Source organism: Sesamum indicum, linkage group LG10, assembly GCF_026168435.1.
Source record: "Sesamum indicum cultivar Baizhima isolate 11 linkage group LG10, ASM2616843v1, whole genome shotgun sequence".
Classification (NCBI taxonomy): Eukaryota; Viridiplantae; Streptophyta; class Magnoliopsida; order Lamiales; family Pedaliaceae; genus Sesamum; species Sesamum indicum.
The window spans coordinates 2959446-2971873 of record NC_142666.1 but is presented as its reverse complement, the minus strand read 5'-3'; the positions used below and the strand labels follow the sequence as shown (position 1 = coordinate 2971873).

General features: G+C 32.4%; 1 protein-coding gene across 1 annotated transcript; it reads right to left on the bottom strand.

Annotated features, from left to right (window-relative positions):
* Positions 1 to 1109: 1109 nt before the first annotated feature.
* LOC105172499 (cytochrome P450 710A11-like) lies at positions 1110 to 3449 on the bottom strand. The gene has a single exon (XM_011093950.3). It carries the CDS (start codon positions 2850 to 2852, stop codon positions 1362 to 1364), a length of 1491 nt encoding a protein of 496 aa, XP_011092252.1. The 5' UTR covers positions 2853 to 3449; the 3' UTR covers positions 1110 to 1361.
* Positions 3450 to 12428: the final 8979 nt, after the last annotated feature.

The window sequence follows — 12428 nt, the reverse complement described above, 5'->3', positions numbered from 1 at the left end:
TCCAATTATCTTTTGATACATCTTTCCATTTCTTTAATCTCTTTTTTGTCATTATTTTCTTTTTAAATCTAATATAAACTTATTATCTTGTATATATTTTATTAAATAATAAATTTTTATAAATACTTTATTTTAAATGATATTTATAAAAATTACACAAACATAACATGTGTCACAATTTGCAATAATAGGGCATCCCCCACCACATCATTTGATGATAATGACCCATTAACAACTCTCATGTCCTTTCACCCTTTCCACTATTTCAAAATTTTATTTTTATTTTTTTTTGAGACAATTGATTAATACATAATTCGATCAATAAATTCATATTATAATAAATTCATAGACACAATTATTCAAGCAAGGGATTGTTGGTGTAAAGTTTCTCACTCACGCGTGCATGCGCACACACACACATATATATATATATATATATTGAAGTAAGAGAGGTGAATTATAATTAATTGAAATAAATTGGTTACAATCATTCATATCGGATATCAATATACAACGAAGACCATTACTACAATCAAACACTGATAAATAATATCAAATACAACATCTACTATTAGAGTAGAAACAACATACCTATTATTCAGTAGACACAACATCCCACTTATAAGACGGAGTTCAAACCATACCCTCAAAAATCATGAGGATTTCAACTTCGTTAATTGAAATAAACATCATTGGTTATATATTACACGTAAAATTATAAAATTTAAAACACTTAATATTAAGTTATGACAATAAATAAATAAATAAAAAAAAAGCAATGATAAGTGATTGTGATAGCCAGAGAAGCAATGCCAACCAACGGCAATATGAAGACAAATTGCCAGTTAGATGCCAACTTATTATTATACACAAATTGCAAAGACACAAATTAATAAACAATTTCACAACCCATAATTATTTTATTCCTTTCAACAATCAGACACTAATTTTAACTTTTTTTTACAACAATAATTCCTCCCACACAAATTCCCATCTAATTTCTTTTATTCAAATTAAATTTGATTCAACCAAATTAATCAAATAATAAATATAATTGGTGCTTTTTTTATAAATTATATACCAATCACATGACAAGTATGATTTGTCACTTTTCTTAAACTTCAAACCAATCACACGACAAGTTTATTATATTTATCATATAATTGATTCTGATTTGACCAAATCAATTCGGATTAGAATTTCCCACCCAATCAATTCTCTCTCTCTCTCTTTTTCTTTTTTCTTTTTTTTTTTTTCTCTCGAGATATTGTACACTTATTTTTTTGTGTCATTGACACTAACACCCCCAACAAACAACATCCACATCCAACAAAAGAATCAAATACAAAGGGGTATTCCCGTCATTCGAGAGAGGGGAATTGGGTGCATCTCTGTGAGAGAGATACCCTGCAGTCGTCCTTAGGAACGATCGTGGGGACGTAAGAGATTTCATCACAGCCGTCCATTCTGTCCCTCTTGAAATTGACCAACGTGGCGAACATGGCGATGAACAACATCAGGTGATTAATAGCGTACCTCTGCCCCACGCACTGGTGGGCCCCAGCCCCAAATGCTAGAAAGTTCTTTTTGTAGACCCGGTCCTCCTGCCTCTCCTCCGTGAACCGGTCCGGGTCGAACGCCTCCGGTTCCGTGAACCCCTGAAAAGACGAGTCAAATACAGATGGAAAGACGATTGTGCCCTTTGGAATTACGTAATTCTCTGTCAATGGAAAATCCACCCCGGCGATGTGTGGAACCATTGTCGCCGGAGCTCTGATCCTCACCACCTCACGCGCCACCGCCTCTGTGTACTTCATCTCCCTCAGCTTCTCGCCGGTGATAATGGAGCCGTCTTCCGGCACCCAGTACTTAGCCACCTCTTTTCTGACTTTGTCAAGAACATGTGGATGAGAATCCAAATAAGCCACCGCCCACAGTAAAGAAGAAGTTGAGGCGTCTTGTGCGGCGAACAAGAAGTCAAACAAATGACCGCCGATTTCTTTGTAGCTATATTCATACGGCTTTTCTGATAATTCCCTCAAATTATCTTGCATCCAGAAGTCAATCAGGCATGTCGGTTCTTCGCCGGATTTCATCCTCTTCTCGCTCTCCTCCGCACAGCCGGCAAGCGTGTCAACGAGTCTCTGCACAGCCAACCTCGCGTTTCTGAAGGCGAACCCCGGTAAATCGATGGGGAGCTTCATCAAGCCGACGTTGAAGAAATTGTAATCTTCATTGAACCTTTTACGGGACTCCTCGTTTAAGTAAGGGCCCACGAAAACCGTTTGTGAGGTTTCCAAATTCATGTTGCGGCATAGGATGCGAAGCGGGATTGACTTGCCTTTTGAGGTATTGCACCAGGACTCCAGGTGTTTGAGAATAATCCGCTGTTGGATATTGGTGTAAGTTTGGAGTGCTTTGGGGGTGAAATTGGGGGCAATCCGGCGACGCAGGTCTTTATGTTCCTGCCCAAACATGTAGATTAAGTTGTGCTCGCCAAAGAGCTTCTTGCCGAAGGGGTGACCGACGAGGTGGAAGGCGTCGGGGCGGACGTTGGCGAAGATTTTGTGGGAGAGATCGGTGGAGTAAATGTAGAGGATGTAGCGTCCGATAATGTAGTTGGCGGAGATACCTAAAGGGGTGGACTTGGCGTAGGAGGATTGGAGGTCCCAGAAACTGGTCGGATTTGTGACCAAGGAGATGACGTTGCCAATGAAGGGGAAAACAAGAGTTGGGCCTGGCAAGAATCGTTTCTTCTTGAGGTAGGAGATCTGCTCAAGGAGGAGAACAAGAGCTAATACAGAGACGAAGTAGGGAATGTAGGAGGTAAACATACTCCATGTGAGTTCCATTTTCACTTGCTTTTTGATTGTTTTTGTGCTTGGCCGAAGGAAGGGGAGATGAGAGGTGGGGGGAGTGGGTCGGTCGATATAAGCAACTTGAGAAGAGAGGTGGGAGGTGGAGGAGAGTGGGTCAATGTAAGTAACTCAAAACTTGGGAAAGTATGCTATGCATCTAGAAATATTTGATCGGTCTTGTTCAGAGATTTGGTGATGAAGGAGGACTGGACTGGGAGTTGGAAAAAGTAAAGAACTGTTGAAAGGTTGAAAGTTGGAGTTGGGAAATGGGGGGTGAGAGTGTTGGAAGTGAAACTTTTAGCAACAAGTGGCGAACTCAAGTTGGGTGGAGTTGTCGGGGCTTGTGCTGTCTTAATCGGCAGCATGTATTTGGATGAGGGGAGGCACAGGCACAGACACAGACACAGACACGGACAGACATACTCCCAGCTCTAGCTCTAGCTCATGCTAAATCGTGGGCTGGTCTGGTATGAGTATATACTGGGCGTGGTCGTGTTTGTGGGAGTAATAGGTATAAGCAAGGTTTTATTAATAATGGAGAATTTGGTCCAGACAAGTCGACAGTAATTAAGTAGCCTTTGATGTATGCTGTGTGCATTCCAGCTAGTCGTGGTCGTGGTTAATTGCAGTGTTGTTGGGCTAGCTTTGTTAGTGGCCTCTGCTCAGAGTGTGTGCAGTGCAGGGGGGATTTTTGTCTTTGTGTGTTTGGCTTGTGATGGTAGTGTGGTTTGCTTTGAAAGTCTTCCGAGAGAGCTTCATTTGTGCCTTGATTGCACCGTTCATTCTTGGGAAGGCAAGGCATAGCTGATGGCTGTCGGCTCGTCTGCACCAAACTCTCAAAACTCCTGGGAAATAAGTGATCCATGTGCAAAGCTCAAACCATGTGTCAAACATGCAATCTTAATCTTTATTATCCCCCATACCTTCAATTTTTTAAGGGTAAATTATAGTGGGCTTTCACGATATTTGTCTCGATTATAAAAATATTCTCATTGTTTGAAAAATTATAAATATTTTTTAAAATTACAAATTACCCATTACAACGCGCTGTCATAATAAATTTCAGAAAAAAATCTTGTGTTGCCTCTCATTTTCCACCATAAAATTTCAAATCTTGTTCATTTCTTTTGAATAATCCACTATGTTCTTAAGATAAGAAATGAGATTCTAGAAACTCAAAAGTAAATTTTTTTTAAATAAAATAAAATAATGAAGATTCTTTAACATGCGTTCACTTTTTGATCGAAAATTTCATCTGAAAGTGATCTAATGTGATAACTTGCAAAATTCACGTAATTGATATGAAAAATTGAAATTAAAGAAAAAGTTCAATTAAAATTAAGTACGAAAACGATCATAATTCGGAGTGCAAAATATTTCTTTTTTATCCATTTCTTATATTTTAGGATCAATTTATGAGCTTGGTAACTTTCTAATCATCTACTATAAGAAAAATATAATATTATTGAAGATATTGGGATTATATATTGCTAATTATATATATATATATAGAGAGAGAGAGAGAACAACTATTGCTTAATCATAATGCAATTTCTCAAATTTAATAGTGATAATAATTGTGCTTAAATTGTCACTATTAATAATTAGTAGTATAGATACAGCTCAACTGTATTCACCATTATTATTATACATTGTTTACTTAAATCCCCACTATATATATGTTATTACTTTATAATAATTATAAAAAGATTGTGATTAATTATTATACATAGTGTTTTGATCTAAGATTTCAATTCTTTCGTGTTTCAACAGTAACATATTGTTCCATGGAGCTAAGGTCCAAAATATGGAAGAAAGAAGCGTTTTCACCACTCTACCACCCAATCAATTCTGTTCCACTTAATCCCTCTTTCATAGCCACATATCTTTCCGGCTAAGAAATGGGAAATCTTTCTCCTGTTATATGAATTCAATTTTTATTTTATACGGGAAAAGCCATCTTTTTCTTAACAATGTCTTTATCATTTGATCCAATAGTGTTCCGTTAGATAGAAACAGAATATTATTATTTAATATATATATATAAATATCACTATCATGTCATCATTAATCTCATTTTATTATTATTGTACTTTCTATATATATAGTAATTGAAAAAATAAATGAGATTATATTATTATATTAATTGGAAAGTAATTTCCACTTTAAAGACAAAAAAAAGTACAATTTTGGGAGTGGTGGGGAAGGAGATGGAGGTAGCATGTTTGAAGCAAAAACATGAGGTAAAACAGAAGTGTTTGATTGGATAATAAAAAGCTGCACATGATGTCTTAAATCAGTATAAGATCATGAAAAAGTTTGATGACGTGGCTATTTATCTTATTTTATATGAATTATTGTGAATTGATGTATTGTTCAATTTATTAAGTGGTTAATATAATAATAATAAAAAAAATTAGAACAAAAACAAGAAAAAAAAAGTGTAAAAAATTATTAATAGCATAACCACCCCTAGTTTTTGCGATAATAGGGCATCCCCACCTACCACATGATTTAATGATGGAGACCAATTAACAACTGTCCTTGCAGCTTTTTTGTTGGTTTATTTTGATAACAGTTGAGAATGCATGACTCTGTATAAATAGGAGTGACAATTGGACCCGATCTTAAAAAACTCATCTTGGGTCCACTCATCGAGATCAAGATGTGTAGTGAGTCCTAAAAATTAAGAGCTTGTTTAGTTGTATTTTCAATGAGATTTTTTCCACTTTTCACTGTTTGGGTAGGTGAGAATTTGTTTGGTCAAGTCATTTTTAGTGAAAATGCATTCCTATTTTAATTCTCAATTTCAAATTTATATAGGCCACATGGGCTTGTCACATTAAAAATACATATACCTATATTTAACATTCTCACACCTATATACCTATATTTAGAAACAACTAATCCAAACATATTCTCAGTTTTCGCACAAAAACTAATAAAGCATTTATACACATTTTCAATTGTTGGAAACTGAAAATAAAAATGAAAACACAACCAAACGGGCTCTAAGATTTTATATGGGTTTTGGACGTGTCTCGGATCCATGCAGACCCGTCCTAACAGTATTTATTTAATACACATATATATATTTTTATATATTTTCGTATAAAGTTAGGTACTTGTTCAACAACTACTGAATTAAAAAGTTTGTCCCACAATGCTCAACGAGGAAGAAGGTGGAGGAGTTGTTACTGAGGTGTAAATTTTCGCCTTCAACTTTAATTAATCGAATAATAGATCATATTTTGTGAGTAACATGTTTTTATCTATAATTGACAAACTAAGGTTGCCCTAAATTTATTTTGGCATGTCAGTATATATTTTTAACTTGAAACTATTTTCATATGTTGATTGCCAACAAAGCATGCCATTATTTTTTAATTAATTTAAAAATATAGATAATTTTTGGATTGCAATCAATAAATTTATATATATACGCAGGAACAGATGTCATCGTTACTAGTATTATTGGAGAAGACCCTTTTGTCGTTCAAAATAATTTTGATCTGTTATTTTTTAATTTTTTTAAAATTAATTTATTTATTTTAACTTTCCGACTCATCATTATCTTCCAAAATAGTATTTGCTTTTTTTTTTTTTTTGTATCTTGCATTTTTATGTCATATATTATCTTGTTTTATATATTTTTAGGTAATTTTTAATTTTATAAAAATTAAACAATATAAGTTATTTTTAAAAATTATATATATGTATAAAATGTGCTACAATTATTAGTTGATAGGCCCTTAAGTTTGTATTTAAAATAATTTTAATCCCTTAAACTTATTTCTTAACTTTAGTATCTCTAAACTTTACTTTTTATCTAAATTCTATTTGACCATTTTTTGCTGAAAATATGGCCGAATTTTGATTGTTTAGAGAGTAAATAGTTAACTTAAATTTGATTTAGTCACTTTAGTCGCACAAGTTTGTAAAATTACCAATTCAGTCAATTTTTTGAAGAGTTGATACCTAGTTATTGAAGTCAAACATGAAAATCGATAACCAGTTCCATACCTTAAATTTTGGTCGGAAGGTTAAGCGGTGGAAGGATCGTATTTTCATGGTATGCTTAGCTGATAGGTTCTCTCAATTTTTATCGATTTTCTAGTGTTATAAACTATTGCTAAATGATCACTCATAATAACCAACACTCTCCAATAAGAGGTTATTACGGGTGGTTTTTAATGGTGATTATTAATCTAGTAGCACATGAGTTGTCGAATAAATTGTATATGTGATACAAACACAGTCTAGTTAAAGGTGAACCTAAAGGATGAAATACAAATTCTTAACAGAATTGGAGAATACTAGGGTGGTAAATGGGCAGGTTGGGTTGGGTTTGGCTCGAGCCCGAACGGATTGGATTTAAAATGGGTTGGGTCGAAAATGGCTCCAAATGAGTGGGTCCAAAAGGGGTTGGGTTGCGAATGGGTTAGGTCGGGTTGTATAAATTATTTATTAATTTGAATTTAAATATTTCAAAATTTCACACAATGAAAAGAGAAAGGATCATATTTGAACTACTTAAATAGGTAACAACTACTTGTAATACAATACGACTAAATTTGTATCGCATGTCATTTCTGACTAATGACATGTACATTAAGACTCATTTGCTAAATCATAAAGTAAAAACATCTACTGATATCTAACAAAATACTATATTTTATCAAAATAATTCATAAGATTTTGGATATTCATCTTGAATGACACCAAGTCGTGCAACCGAATTCTCTATACTTGTTGAGAGGCAATTTTTGTAGCACCCCCTACTCGCTACATCCAATTATTACTATTTCATCCTTTCTTTAATCAGAACTCATTTTATAAGTAATTCTCTTTCAACCCGTAAAATAAATTCTAATTTATCAATATAATATATATATCACAAAAGGCATTAGATACCACCAAAAGTTTATATTTACCCTCACTAGATGTCCTCATATATATAACCTCAAGAAAAATCATACCACAATTTAAAACACAAATCTTGATAAAAGATCAGAATATTTAACAACCCAACAACCAAAAACTCCGGCTTCAAATGTTTCGTTGACCCACCTAATAAAGACCACGTCACAGCTCGAAGTCCGATGTGGCTAGTCAATGTGCCTATCTCCTGAAAAGTACATGGCAAGGAATGAGTTGTCTACTCAATAAGTATAACTAATTAACTTCTATATATATATGCACAGGCAATGATTCACGTACATACAGTCACATCGACAATAGTCATTCATCATATAGTAACATCAGATATAAGCAGTAATACATACTCACAACTATAAATCAATCCATGACATAATATTTTGATGTTATCGTTTATTAGCTAAGGGCCCCACTTACTCTAATTGGAGTACATCAGTCAATGGTTTCGCCAGCCAATCATATCATATACAGCACAGGATACCCGTTGTGTGATATCCCCACACTTTTTTACTTCAGCTGTGTAGCAATATCCGCATAGGACATCACAACAAACATTATATCCCCACACCACCCCAGTGTGTAGCTAACAGCACAAGATATTCCCCGCTGCCCGGAATACCCCGGTACCCTACGGGCCATGGTACCTAGCTTAATTCATATGTTTTTGATATCATATTATCATTCACATCATCATCAATCACATTTTCATAAATCATTTATTGTGTTTCCAACTAGGTAAACATCATCTTTTATCTCAATTCACGATCATCATTCTATTCTTTATAATAATTGCTTTCTTAATAATAACTCCCAATTCAATTTCATACAACAATCAATTATACGATAACGTCATCATACCATTTTCACGTCCAACTATTACAACACATGACACATAGTAGCAATTCCACCGATTTTAAGGTAATCTAACAAATAATCCACAACTAATCATATAAACAATCAATATACGAAAGTCACGCATAATAATATAAAGCCAAGTCCACGTTTGCATCCAAGAAATCAATATATATAATATATACAATACTACACATATAGATATATGTATAAATCCAATTAGCTATACTTACCTTAAATTCTCAAAATGCTTCGATTCCACGAGGGACTGCTCAACCCTCTACTTTGTCGTCACGTCCTATAATAAAATATTATACGTATAATCAATATATATATATACAATGTCATAAACTCTAGATAAACTATTATATAATATTCATACATTTTCTACCAATCTTTTAATATTCTATTTATATTAAAGTCCAAACCCCTATTCCATTTTATTTTAGATAACTACACTTTCTAAGCTTCTCAATCATATAATTGATTTATCAACTAATTCATAAGAATTTATTCAATCAAACCTCATATATATTTATAACTATCATTTTTAATAACAACCGTAAATTATATTACCACTGAAACCTCATTTTCTCTCTTTAATAATATAATATTTCTTAAATATAACTTTTCGAGGCATTTCTATGAATTTTCTGTCAATTTATCGTTGCTATATAATTTAATTAAGCAACAATACATAGAATTACATATCTGGTTAATCATTCCGATGGAATTGCGTAAGTTAGCTATAGTAATAATTAAATTTGACAAATTTAATATTTTAATTACCCAATTGTATCATTTTTATAGCAAATGTGATATTTAATTTAACATCAATTTAAATAGCCAAAAGTATAAAATACTCCGATTAAGTAGTGCATCGCTCAATATAAACTATATTTAATAAAAGGACTAATTAAATAATATAATTATATAAATTAAAATCAATATTTCACACCTGAAATATTGCGGAACAGGGTATGCGAAATTATGTTTTGTAAATGTGTGTGAATGTGAAACATGTCCCACACATATATACATTTTTTTAAGTTGGGGGGGGGGGGAGGCGGTGCCAACTCCCCCCTCTTTTATATATTATATACATATATTTATATATTATTATTATTATTATTATTATTATATATTATATTTAGTTTTAAACTTTTCTAAAATATCTTTCAAGTCCCTCCTATTTTTTCTAGTTAATATAATTTGCCCCCAAATATTATTATAAACCTCCAATTTAATCCGTTCAAGTTTTATTATATTCCAAATTCAGTCTATAATTCATTTATTAATTAAATTTAAATTTCTATTGATTACCAATTAGTCTCCCAATTACGTGAAAAATTCTACGAACGTCACAATTTTCATCTTCATCACCTTCAAAATCATAAGATGTAATATGAAATAAAAGAAGTCACATAAAAAAATAAGAATAAATTACAACGACCCATCTTGAGATCTGACATAATTACGAATACCCCTTATTATTCAAAAAGTTACAAATACCACACTGATATTTGATGAAATTATGTTATCTATGAATGGAAGTATGAAATTGTTAACTATGCCCTTATTGTATTTTTTTAAAAAAAAAAATTGTAAAAAGATTGAATTGGTGGATGAAAAAATTATTCACTTAGTCAATAAAAAAAATTATTTTTAAAAAAATAAATAAATTTATGATTCTTAGTCCATAATGGCATTTTGGTTAGTTCACCACAAAAAATAGATGAAAACCTAACAGAAACTCATGGAATTGAATAATTGTTAGACGTTCATTAAAATCAAATGAGTATTGTTAATTTTTCAAATAATAAGGGGATATTCTTCGTTATGCCAAATCTCAGGAGATTTTGTTGTAATTTATCCAAAACATAAAGTATATGGGAAAGAGTGTTGTGAATGTGTGTGTATGTGTACATGTGTGTTTGTGTGGTGGAGAAAGGGATCTGTGAGCTAATTGAGAAGAGAAGATTGTGGGTTTCTTTTAGTGTTTTTTTTAGTTCGACTCATATCAACCCGTTTTAAAATATAGTCTACCCCAGATTAGGTTGAATCCATGGGTCTCAAACGATCTTAACACCCCTAGAGAATACGGTACCAATATTGCAAAATACCCTAAATTATGACACAAAAAATGCAACTTTCTTGTTTTTGGCCTGCCCTTGCTGCATGACTTGACGACCACGTCCAGCTTTCATAGCCCTGACGTTAGAAATAACAACATGATAAAAAATACAAATAAAATCTATTTATTTATATTATTTCAAACTATTTTGAAAAATATGATATCAATATTATAAAATATTTTAAATTATGGTGCGTAATATGCAATTTCTCAAAATAAAAACAAAAACATATAAAAGCAATTATAAGTGGTTGTCAGAGGCATGGGGGCCAAAGGCCTAACACACAGCAATGTGAAGACAAATTAGCTAAAAACGACAAATTGCCAGCTAGATGCCAACTTATTTTAATTATATACAAAATTGAGAGACCCAATAATTACCAAAGGAATTTAGTAATAAATCATCGTTGACTAATTTAATTATTTATCAAAAATTTCAAAATAAAATTATCCTCGTTCTAGATCGAATTGATCTATGAATTTTTAGAACAAGAATCTATTACGTCACGTAACCAAACACCCTTAAGTTAGCTGATTCCAAAGATTTGCATCTTGATTTTATTTAATTATTTATTATTATGGTCATAATTTATTCGTCATAGCTGATGTTACGTACTATTGCTTTACTTGTACGTAATGTACAAATTGAGTTCAAAACCACTCCCTCGATATATTAAGTATAAATAAATTGAGAGTACATAACTCCGTTACAAATAAATATGGCCATTAAAAATTGGGTTAATTACACTTAATTTTTTTTAAATTACAAAATTATATATTTTTTTTTAAAAAAATTAAAATTACACTTGCACTCCTTCCACAAATTTTTTGTTTATACTTAACCCTTTTCGTTGACGTTAGAAAAAAAATTATATTTATCTCATTATAAGTACAAAAAAGTACATGAGAATATTACGTGAAGGATAAAATTAAAAATTTATGTAATTATTTTACTAATATCAGTATTTTTTATCTAAATTTTAACGAAAGGGGCTAGGTGTAAACAATGACATTTTGGAGGGGGTGTAACTGTAATTTTAAATTTTTTTTAGGAGAATGTGTAATTTCACATTTTCATAGGGAGTCTAAGTGTAATTTAACCTAAAAAATTAGCGGTTAAATGCAATTTACATCCCGGTATTAACCAAAAAGAGAAAAAAAAAATTATCCCTCTGTGTTCTTTAAAATGAAGTAAAAAACCTCCTCATGAGGGTTCGTGTCTCACAGCTCTTTTTCTTATTTATTTTTTATTTTTAAATTTTGATTATGAAATTATATTCATAACTTTATTTAGAAATCATTTGATTTGATTTGAAGCAGAGGTTGAAATTTAACTAGTTGATCAATGGTGCAGATTTACTTAATTACTTTAAATCAATGATTGGAAACTTTCAAATATATAAATTACATTTTAAATTATATATATGTAATATATATTTATATATATAGATATGCATATTGCTACTGGAAAAGGAGGTGGTGGCGACAGGAGGGGACGAAGGGGGGAGGGGTAGACAGATCTGAAGAGAGGGGAGATGGGAGAAACGGGATGGTGGAGGGGCTAATGGCCGAGGGGGTAGGGACGAATGGGGCGGGAAAGGGGGAGAGGGTGATGGCTGAGGGGGAAGGGGGAGCGGCAGACCGGT

Coding starts and splice junctions, on each gene's coding strand:
- LOC105172499 (XM_011093950.3), bottom strand. CDS start 2,852: ATGGAACTCACATGGAGTATGTTTACCTCCTACATTCCCTACTTCGTC.